Source organism: Chiroxiphia lanceolata, chromosome 26, assembly GCF_009829145.1.
Source record: "Chiroxiphia lanceolata isolate bChiLan1 chromosome 26, bChiLan1.pri, whole genome shotgun sequence".
Classification (NCBI taxonomy): Eukaryota; Metazoa; Chordata; class Aves; order Passeriformes; family Pipridae; genus Chiroxiphia; species Chiroxiphia lanceolata.
Genome location: NC_045662.1, coordinates 6064772 through 6075692, shown reverse-complemented (window position 1 = coordinate 6075692; position 10921 = coordinate 6064772). Strand labels below are relative to the sequence as shown.

Here is a 10921-nt window from a genome sequence, read left to right as displayed (position 1 = left end):
TCTCGGGAAGGTCACGGCATTCCCATCCCAGAAAACTTCGGGGAGTGGATCAGCTCCGTCCCTTCAGGGTGATGGAAGCAGAGCTGAGGTTGTCTGGGAGAGGGAAGGGAATGGATGATCCCCTCAGGTCACTCCAGCCCTATTTTCCATGATTACAGAGATTTCCAACACTTGGAATTCTTTGCAATCAAAGCTGCCCTTGAGATGTTTTGTTCTGGTGTCTCAGAGTGGAGCAGAAGGATCCCTTCAGGGACACAGCTGAGCTCTTCCCAGCACATTCCCAAATTCCCGAAGCACCAGTTCCCCCAGCCAGGTGTGGTGTGGAGGAGAGCAGGGCTGGCTCAGAGGGGGGATGGAGCAGCCCCAGCTCTCCTGGGTAACTGGCAGGGAGATAAATCCCACAGCTGGGGGACACCAAAGTGTCCCTGTCCCACCTGGGATCCAGCTGAAGCTCGGGAATGACGTGGGAAGGCAGCAGAGCACAGACAGTGCCAGGAGGGTTGTGCTGCTGTGGCTGGGATGGGCTGAGGCTGGAGCAGAGCAGGGGTTGGATCATCCATTGGGAGAACCCCTGGTTATCCCGGGGGAAGCAGGAGGGGACACGGACACGTGGCCCCTTTCTGAGGGCAGCACTTGTCAGCCCTGCACGTCCCAGGGCTGGAGGGGCACAGGGAGGTTCAGCACCGAGACATCCATCCCTGGGAATCACACCCCCCCTGCCTTCGGAACCAAATTCCTCCTATCTTGGGGTTTTTTTGTCTGAAATCAGAAACTGGGGAGCTCCTGCTCGGGGTGGAGCTGCTGCCCCAGCACGAGCAGCTGCCCTGGCACAGCCACAGCTGCAAACCCCAGGTCAGCATTTAATGCTGCTGGGTATTTATTTCACCCTGTTGACTTTCCACCCGACAGAGGCACTTAATGAGAGGCAAACAAACGGGCTGCACTCTGGAGAAACCAGATACGGGGGTTGGCTGGGAGGGAAGGACCCAGAATACATATAATAAAGATACCAGGATAATCCATTTTATTGATTAGCAATTGTGCCAGGAGTGCAAATTGGTCACTTGTAGCTGTTCCAGGGCACCATTTATTGCAGGCACGACGTTCCTGCCTGGATGAAAAGCTTTTGCAGCCCCTGGCTCGTGTCTGGTGGCTGAAGGACTAAGCCACGGGTTAAGTAGTTGCTGTGAAAGTAGTAATTACTCCCTAATAGCTCTGGACTCTTAATCTACACTAATAACATCCCTCTGAGCCTTTATCTGGGTGCAATATTGGTGCAAGAGTTTTGCTGGAGAGGCTGGGGGCTGTGTCACTGTGGAGCAGGGAGAGCTGGGCTCTGCCAGTGCTGGGATCAGTCCCAGCTCTCCTGGGGCAGGAATACAGTGCTTGAAACCAGTCTCTGTCTGATATTCTGTCCCAAAAGAGATAAAACCCTCACTTTTTAGAAGGAAAGTGGAAAATGGGTAGAGTTTATGTGGAGACATGAACCTCATCCCGTTGGATTTCGGGACAAGATCCACCGGGGTTGTGTCTCCACAAAACCCTCTCCCACACCAAAGCCACCAACGTTTGTGTTGCCACCATTACTGCAATTCCACTGAGGAATTGCCTCTTGCTCAGCCCTGTCAGCAGGAACCCTTCTTCTTTCCCACCCAAATCCCTGATGCAGCTGAGCCAGCACAAACCTGGGAGGATCCACACATCCCTCCTCCTCCTCCTCCTCTGGGTGCGCGGGGTGAACGCTCCGAGCAGCTCCACAAAAACAAGGCTGGCAGACCCGAGGGGAAGGTTGTAACTTGGATAACCTCCTCCAAAAGTTTAGGCTGCCCCAGGAGCAGGGCTGGGGCTGGGGATGTGCTCTGGAGCCAGCACAGGCAGCCACGGGCACCGCTCGCTGCGGGAGCGACGGGAGCAGAGCTGGGATGGGGGGTCAGGCCGGAGCAAACCCGAGGAATTCTGCCCTGCTCCTTCACCAGCAGGACGGGATGGGATCCCACAGCAGCAGGAACACGCCTGGTGGCAATCCCAAACCGGGACTCACGTGCTAAAATGGGTCCAGCCCTCCCAGAGAGCTTCAGGGGGAGCGAGGCAGGTCTGACCCCGGGATGTCTCCTCAGCTCTGACCCCGGGATAACGTTTCCCTGGGCACGGAATCCCAGCAGAGCTGCTGGAAGTGGATTTCCCCCCCCGGCACAACCCACATCTGCAGAGCAGCTGCTCCCCTGGATCCAGCTGTGCAGGGGCAGGGTGAGGTGATGGCCCTGCTGACCCGTGTCCCCAACAGCTGCAGATCCCCTGGGAGGCTCCATCCCTAACTCCGGGCAGAAAAACCCCCCGGGGGCTCAGCTGCTCCCCCTCACCCACCACCCTCCACCCCATCACCCAGGGCTGCCTCACCATTTCCTACTGCTCTCCTCTCTGCCGCCCTCCATCCCAAGTTTTCCCCTCTTGGAGCTCACATTTTGGGGAGCAGATGTTGGATTTGGGGAGTTTCAGACCCCTGGGCTTGATGGTGACAAAACTAACAATGGTGGGACCCAATGATTTTAGCCAAGTCCTCCCTCCTGTAAGAAAAAGAAGGAGCAGGTTGGATTTCTCTTGGCAAAAGATGGAAATTAAGGGAGGTTTTACCAGGGAAGGAGTTACTACGTGGAATTAAGATTTAAAGCAGTACATTATGCTCCCAGTGCTGATTTTGTGATATAACTGGGTTGTGATACGTAATGGTTTAATTGCCATTAATGCAAACATATTTTAAAAGGTTATTTCCCTGCTCTGGAGGTCAATGGACCCAATGAAGCAGCTCTAAGTGGGTCGGAATTGCTCTGATTAGGGGCTGGATTTCCTGTTTACCCCCTGGAAGTGGGTTTGGTCCTGCACAGCTGAGGGTATATAAACACCCCAAAGGTTCTCCTCGGCACCTGGAATCCTCTGGGAGCTCCACGGAGGGAGAAAGGTAAGGAATTCCGTGTCTGCCTCTCTTTGGATGCGTTGGGCTGCAAAGGGAAATGGTTCTTTCGGAGGAGAAAATGGCAAATAACAGGTTGGGGTTTGTGCCTGAGCAGGGAAACAGGGAGGAAGAATCACTTTGGGGTCTCTTTGGGGGGCTCTCAGCTCTGGATAAATCAGGGATAACGCTTTTCCCACAGCAGGTGGTCTCAAACAGGGGACTGGAAGACCTGGGTGTTGTAAAGATCCCCCTCTTTTCTGGGGAGAAATGAAATCCTGGGATCAAACCAGGGCAGGGATCCCGGGGAACTGGCACCAGGCAGGGCAGGCAGAGCTCGGCTGCTCCAACTGGGTGTCCACAGGCAAAAGGCTCCTGGATTAACCCCAAATGGTTTTCCAACAGTTTATGGAAATCTTTGGGTAAATCCTGCAGGGAAGGAGTTCTGCCCTTCCCTAAAATCAGGGCTACCCCACGTTCCCTCTCCTGGTTCCATAAATAACTGCCCTGTTCTGGCACAACTTCAATATTTCAGGTCCATCGTTGCACCCACAGTTGTATCACCAAGATGTAAAAGGAAAAGAAAAATAAGAGGGGAAACATCAGTTATTTAATCATGAATTTTTTTCCCCTGCTCTTATAAAAATACCCCTCAGCTTTTTGTGTAACCGAATTCACTTCTGCTCTCGGTCAGTGTTTGTTACTCAGTAACTACTTGTCTTCTGTTTCTTTAGCTCTAAGAAATCAGGGGCTTTGCCAGTGTTTAGAGTGTTACACCTCGCTTTTGAGAGGAACTCGATGTATCTAAGATAATGTAACTCCTTTAGTGTTTTTCTCACTTAATAGGAAGGGCTGAAAACATTTGTAAAAATGTCCCGATTTTTCTAGAGATAAAAAAAAAAACCCAAACGCCGAAATTACAAAAACAACATCCAAACTTGCAAATTCTTGTTCTCTCCAAAACTGTAATTGGGCTGTTGGAAGAGAACAAATAATTACTCAGAGGAATAAAGTTCTGTCGTGTGTGAATGAATTACTGAGGGGTGGGAGAGGTGAGTTCTGCTCCGGACCCTTCCCGGTGTCGTTATCCCCGTTAACAGCAGCTCCTCCTTTCCATAAATAAATATAACAAAGGTGAGGTGAGGGACGACCAAAACATCCCTGAGCCAGGACCAAACCAAACCCGTTTTTGTGTGGGATTGGCAGTGCTGGAATAGCAATTAAAGGAGCTCAGGTGTCCAAGGGCTGTGGGACTGTGGACAGGAGGACAAGGAACAGCTTGAAACCAATAAATCTTGGAATCTGCTCCTGTCGCTGCCCGGGGGGGATTTTTCATAACTGATGCTCGGTCCCTACACGAGGCATTATCCACCCCAACAGAAAAGTCCCCCAGGGATTAGATCAGGCTCCCAGACCCCGTGGAAGGGGGGGGTGGGATGAGCAGGGTGGGAAGAGCGGGGTGGGACGAGCAAGGTGGGACGAGTGGGGTGGGATGAGCAGGGTGGGATGAGCAGGGTGGGACGAGCAGGGTGGGACGAGTGGGGTGGGAAGAGCAGGGTGGGAAGAGCAGGGTGGGACGAGCAGGGTGGGACGAGCAGGGCGTCGTTGCTGCCGAATTCCCTGATCCAAGGGACGTTCCCACTGACGGGCTCGAGGCTGAGCCGACCCCGGGAGCACAGTGAGGTACCCAGGGGGTCAGCCTGTAAACACGGGGCAGGACAAAGCCCTTCCCCCCGGGAATGTGCGACCCACCGGGAATTTGATGGGCACAATAAAAGTTTAGGGGACCGACGCTCAAAGGCACCGCGGCGGGAAGGAGCGGCCGCAGGGAAAGAGGGGTTGGGCTGGGAAGGGCAGGAGAGGGGTTGGGAGGCTGGAGGAGGCTGGAGAAGGCTGCTGGAAGCTCGAGGGCTGAGGGGGGACACGTTTACAAGCACAGGCACGTGCCCAGTCACCCCCCATCCCTGTCCCTGGTGTGTGTTCCAGGGGCTGGACACCGGGATTTCCCTCTGCTCTGGGACAGAGAAACCCGCCAGGAAAATGTCCTTCAAGTCCTTCAAGGTTCTCTCTCTGCTCGTCGCCTCCCTGGGCTTTGTTTTGATGGAAGAGAACGTCTCGGGGTGAGTAACACTCTCCAAGGGTTTTGGAAAGCTCCTGGTGTGTTTTGAGCCTTTTCCAGCTCCTCTGGAGGCAAATGGACTCTTTCCATTGGCACCTTGGTGAGTAGGTGAGAACACGAGTCCTGGATCTGGGATCAGAGACATCCCTGGTACAGAGATGAGCAAGAGATAAGGGGGAGATCAAACTAAAGCCCTGAGCCTTTGAGCCAGAGCCAGGAACTCCCATGTTTTCCCTACAAACTTCATGGCTGTGGGTTGGGAGGAACAAGCTGGAAGTCAACCAGGGAGAGAAAGGTTGTCTGAGAACAAGAACAAGATGTAATCACCTCCCATGAGTGGGGCCAGAGGGCACCCAGTTCTTGGAAGCTTCTGAAGTTGTGACCAGGTACATAAAGCAGGCAGACAACAAAGACTTTCCCTCCCTTTCCCTGACTGCTGATAGAAAATTTCCAACTATCACCCAAAAAGATCTAAAAAACCTCCTTGTTAGACCTAAAAAACTCCTTATTAGAGCAGCAGGAATTGCTGCAATCCCGGAGAACAGCTCCAAAACGGATCAGCCCTGAAACCCTTTACTAACTTGCTGGCCAGCAGCTCTGCCCGTGCTGCTCTCGAGGTCATCCCTGTCTCCTGCCACTCCCTCGGAGCCTCTCGAGGGTACGGGGGAACTTTCCCGCTGGAGGAGGGATCCCGAGCACAGCCGGTGCCTCAGCTCAGAGGGGAATGAATCGGGAAATCCACCCTGACTCCAGAGCAGCAGCAGCAAATGCCCAGAGCTCGTGTTCTCCTGAGCTGTCAAATCCGAGCTGGAATTGGATGAAAAATGGATGAGGGGCGTCCCAGCCCTTCCCCGGGGCGGGAACGGCCACCTGGACCGGGGGAGAGGGTAAAAGTGCCCCCCAAACCCTCGGGGATCGCGGGGAGCGTGTGACCCACCCCCGAGACCGCCCCGGGAGCCCTCCCGCTCGGAGCAGGACTCACTGTGTGCCCAGAGCAGAACTCACTGTGCCCAGAGCAGAACTCTGTGTGCCCAGAGCAGGACTCACTGTGTGCCCGGAGCAGAACTCACTGTGCCCAGAGCAGAACTCTGTGTGCCCAGAGCAGGACTCACTGTGTGCCCGGAGCAGAACTCACTGTGCCCAGAGCAGAACTCTGTGTGCCCAGAGCAGGACTCACTGTGGTCCCCGAGCAGGACTCACTGTGCCCAGAGCAGGACTCACTGTGTGCCCAGAGTGGGACTCACTGTGTGCCCAGAGTGGGACTCACTGTGTGCCCAGAGCAGGACTCGCTGTGCTCAGAGCAGGACTCACTGTGCCCCCTGAGCAGGACTCACTCACTGTGTGCCCAGAGCAGGACTCACTGTGCCCCCTGAGCAGGACTCACTGTGTGCCCAGAGCAGGACTCACTCACTGTGTGCCCAGAGTGGGACTCACTCACTGTGTGCCCGGAGTGGGACTCACTGTGTGCCCAGAGCAGGACTCACTCACTGTGTGCCCGGAGTGGGACTCACTGTGTGCCCAGAGCAGGATTCACTCACTGTGTGCCCGGAGTGGGACTCACTGTGTGGCCAGAGCAGGACTCACTCACTGTGTGCCCAGAGTGGGACTCACTCACTGTGTGCCCAGAGTGGGACTCACTGTGTGCCCAGAGTGGGACTCACTGTGCCCCCTGAGCAGGACTCACTGTGTGCCCAGAGCAGGACTCACTCACTCTGTGCCCAGAGTGGGACTCACTGTGCCCAGAGCAGGACTCACTCACTGTGTGCCCGGAGTGGGACTCACTGTGTGGCCAGAGCAGGATTCACTCACTGTGCCCCCGGTCTCTCCTCCCAGTGCCAGCCTGAGGGTTCCCGCTGCCCGCCCACTGCAGAGACGCTACTCCGAGGCCACCCTGGCGAGCGACTACAGCCGCACCATGGACAACATGCTCAAGAAGAACTTCGTGGAGTGGCTGCTGGCCAGGAGGGAGAAGAAAAGCGAGTAAGTGCCCGGACTTCCAGTGCTCCCGCATCCCACATTCCAGCGGGAGAGCGCAGGGCCGAGGATGTTTTCCTGGGATTCTCCTGGCGGTTGGTTTTCTTTTCGTCTCTCCGAAGCGGCGGGAACGTTTCTGATCTGTCGGTGTCTCCCTCCCTGTCCAAACCCGCCTGGCAGACGGGGTGGGAGGGAGCTGGGATTTGCGGGAAAGCGACGTTTTGGCACCCTCTCGTGGCACTTCGGGCTGATTTCTTCCCGTTTGGACTCCGCAGCAACATCGTGGAGCAGTACAAGAGGGAAGCCGAGCCCCAGGTACCAGCTGCGAGTGGGCAAAGGATGGACCTGGGCACCCACGAAGCCAAAGATTTCCTCGCCTGGATTCTGAAAGCCAAGGGAAACCAGAGGTGAGGGCGGGGAGCAGAGAGGGAAAGTCGGGATGCAGGGGGGGATGAGCTCTCCAGGTGTTTGGTGGTTTGGGAATGACGGTGACACGCAGGAAAAGGGGAGGATTTGGGTTTGGAAAGGAAATTCCATATTTTACATCTCCATCTCCTGAGGAAAAGAGTAGAGCAAAAAAAAAAGAAAGGAAAAAAAAAAAGCCCGATTTTGAAATTTCTCACAAAATACAAAAGGAAAAACGTTGTGTGGAGGATTGGGGTTGTCTTGCTTTGCAAATGTCAGAGGTCAGAGCAGGGATTTTTGGCAGGGCTGGGGCAAAAATCCACCCCTCGAACATCCCAACCCCGAGGGGGTGGAGAAGCCAAAGTGAAGAGCTTTGACCTGCTCAAAACAAAGCCCTCTGGAAAGCAAATATCTCGATTAAAATGAGGTGAAACTGGTACATTTCTGCCAAATGTTTTGATTTGATCAAATCGCCCCAAAGGAAAAAAACCAAACAAACAAAACCAACCCCACTCGTTCACACTCTCAGAGTGTTGACCAACTTCGTTTAAAAAGAGAAAACAAATTATTTTTGTCCTTCTATTGCTGCTTTCAGAGGGAAAAAAATTTTCCAGCTAAACATGAAACCAGGCAGGAGAGATTCCAGGAGGAATTTCCCAGCTTAGTCCTGATCCGAGTGAACCCATAAAGGACACAGATTTTATTTGGTTTTTTTAAAGATGTAATCATCTTAAAAACTTCCAAGATGTAATCACCTTAATGATTACACGCACACCATCACTATTCCATTATTAACAACGTTTTTATTCATCCTCCAACGTTCTCAAAGATTTAATCACCTTGCAGTGGTGACGATCCCAGTGCAGGACGGGGGGATGAGCTCGCTGCAAACAGGCACCTCTGCAGGGTGAGGGAGCCCAGATGGAGCTCTGGGTGCTCCTGCAGCTCATCCCGTGTTTTCCCAACCCTCTGGATGGGAGCTGGTGGATCCCAGCAGCTCTGGAACATGGATCTGTGTCAGCAGATCCACAGCCTGGCACTGGGCTGGCTCACACCTCTCCCTGAGCCCGGCTCGTGCCACAGATGTTCAAAAAGCAAATTAGACCCGAGCCTGGAGGGGAAAAAAAAATCTGTTCTTGGGCACTTTCTATGTTTAAAAAAAATCCAGCAATAAATGGCCGAGGGGACACCGAATTTCTTCAGCGTGGAGGGGTTGAGGCTGAGGCTGCTGAGTCCTGAAATGGTGGCAAGAAAGGGGGGGGGGGGGGGGGGGGGGGAGAAAGCACTTAAAACACACAGCCTACTTTTTCAGGCACAATCCTGGTGTTTTCTGGGGGAAAAACCGGGATTTTTAACTACAGGGAGTCATGGGACAGTCACCCAGAACAAGAATCTGGGGGTGTTTATTGGGTTTTTTTGCAGCCTTTGCATGAAAACGGTGTCAGAAAAGAGGGTTTGGGGCCGGCAGGGTGGGGGAAAGGAGCAGAGCTGCGGTTCACAGGGGTGTCTGGGGCCAAGCACTCGGAAAATCCGCCCCCCGGAGCTGCCAGCCGTCCTGGAAATCCCGAATCAAAGGAATGAGGGCTTTGAGGGATCTGGGGAGGTCGCTGGGTCTGACCCCTGCTCCCAGGCAGGAGCAAACTGCTCCTGACAGATGTTTGTCCAACCTGTTCCGGGGCAGGGGAGGAGGGGGAAGGAAAAGCTTTGACGCTCGAGATTAATCAGCTTGATTAGTTTCATTTAAAAAAAAATATATAATTTTTGGCGCGTTCCTTAATGTCCTGAATTGCAAACAGAAATGCAGGTTGGGGGGGAAAGTCCCTCTGGAAACAAAGATGTTTTGTTGGGAGCCGGGAGAGCCGCCGCTGCTTTTGTGGGAGGATTTGGGATGCGGGGAGGGGTCAGCGGGTGGTTCCTGCCCCTCCCCTGAGCCCGAGAGACTCTGCTGAGCAGCCAAAACCCTCCAAGATCCAGGGGTGTCCCCGTGTCAACGCGGGGTTAAAGCTTTTTTGGGGGGGGTTTATCCCGGTCGGAGAGATAAGACAATAAAATCTCCCTGTGAACGTGTGGGGATTGGGAGAAAGGGATGCCCAGCACAGGATTTGTTCTTTGGTTTTGCCCCTCATCTGTGGTTTTTATGGATGTTTTTGCAGCTTCACTTCCCTGGAAGACTCGGAGGGGCTGAGGGATGTTTTGAACCGCGAGCTCCTGACGTGGCTGATGGCGACTGATCCCTGCAGGGCGACGTGAGTGGCTGTTCCACACGTTCCCTACGGATCCCTTGTCCCCAAAAACACCTGCTGCAGCGCTCAATCCATGAATTCGGGGTTTCCTTGGATAGCCAGAGTGCTCCCATGGCACAGTTTGGCTGCCCCAGCCCCGGGAGTGCCCAAGGCCGGGCTGGAGGGGGTTTGGAGCAGCCTGGGATGGTGGGAGGTGGAAGAGCTTTAAGGTCCCTCCCAGCCCAAACCGTCCTGGGATTCTGTGATTTGGTGGAGATTTTGCAGCTCTGGCCAGAATTTTGTTCTGCAAAAGCGTCTTCAGGCAACTCCCACAGCAAAACCGGGGGAAGGCAAATTTCCAGCCCTTCCTGCCCAGGGAAAGAGGGATAGAAAAGCCTTTTCCCCGCTTTTTAATGGAAAAAGGGGAGCTGTTCGTCAGGCAACTCATGGGAAATATTTTTCCCGTGCATTTCACGCCCCTGGGAAGGGAATTCTGGGAGAAACACAAGGAACTGGGGTGCAAAAGGTGCAGGGACAAGGAGGCTCGAGGGACTGGGGAGGGATGAGATGGGAGAGAAAAAGGCACCATCCCTGAAAACAGGGTGAGGAAAGAGCTGTTTGTGCCGACGGCCAAAGGTGGCACAGAGACAAAAAGGGCTGAACTGGCCCTGGATAAATGTAGGTTGGGAATAAGGGGCAGCTCTGGGCTGTGGACAATCCCAGAAAACGGGAGCTGAGGGGCAGCAGCTCCCAGGGAAAACAGGGCACTGCTGAGTCCTGCAGGAAAACACTTATTTACACCTCTCTCCCCTGCCCAGTCGCTGATCTCCCCCAAAATTTACTGTTAGATATTAATTTGGACACACATCCTGCAGTCAGAATGGATCTGCAGAGGGGGCTGGTTGGTTCAAAGGGAGTAAATGATGCCTCGTTTCCTACAGGGAGCAAAAGAAATCAGGTGAAGTTCCACAGGAATTTATGCTTTTCTTTCCCATTTCTGCTTTGTTAGAGCTGCATAACTCCAGAGCTCTCCCCAGGAATTCCCTCTTCATCCCATCAGACACACGAGGAGGAGGAGGAGCAGCAGGAGGAGGAGGAAGATTTCTTGTGCTCACCCTGCTCTGTGCACGTGGTTTATTTTTATTTATGCAACAAAGAGTTTTTAATTTGAAGCTGAAATGAGATTTGGAGAAACCTGATGTGGGGATGGGCTACAAAATATCACTGAACTGCTCAATAAATGTCACGGAATCA

At 53.7% G+C, this 10921-nt stretch overlaps 1 protein-coding gene across 2 annotated transcripts; it reads left to right on the top strand.

Annotated features, from left to right (window-relative positions):
- Window positions 1-2931: 2931 nt before the first annotated feature.
- Window positions 2932-10921, top strand: GIP (gastric inhibitory polypeptide). Of its 2 annotated transcripts, none has more exons than XM_032711365.1 (6): window positions 2932-2956; window positions 4934-5067; window positions 6906-7046; window positions 7316-7447; window positions 9599-9691; window positions 10677-10921. In XM_032711365.1, exons 2-6 carry the CDS (start codon window positions 4988-4990, stop codon window positions 10684-10686), a joined length of 456 nt encoding a protein of 151 aa, XP_032567256.1. In that variant the 5' UTR covers window positions 2932-2956; window positions 4934-4987; the 3' UTR covers window positions 10687-10921. The 2 variants fall into 2 exon arrangements, with proteins under 2 accessions (XP_032567256.1, XP_032567255.1); XM_032711364.1 differs by having other exon boundaries at window positions 6900-7046.

Coding starts and splice junctions, on each gene's coding strand:
- GIP (XM_032711364.1), top strand. CDS start 4,988: ATGTCCTTCAAGTCCTTCAAGGTTCTCTCTCTGCTCGTCGCCTCCCTG. Junction 7,047..7,315: donor AGGAGGGAGAAGAAAAGCGA/GTAAGTGCCCGG, acceptor TGGACTCCGCAG/CAACATCGTGGAGCAGTACA. Junction 7,448..9,598: donor AAAGCCAAGGGAAACCAGAG/GTGAGGGCGGGG, acceptor ATGTTTTTGCAG/CTTCACTTCCCTGGAAGACT.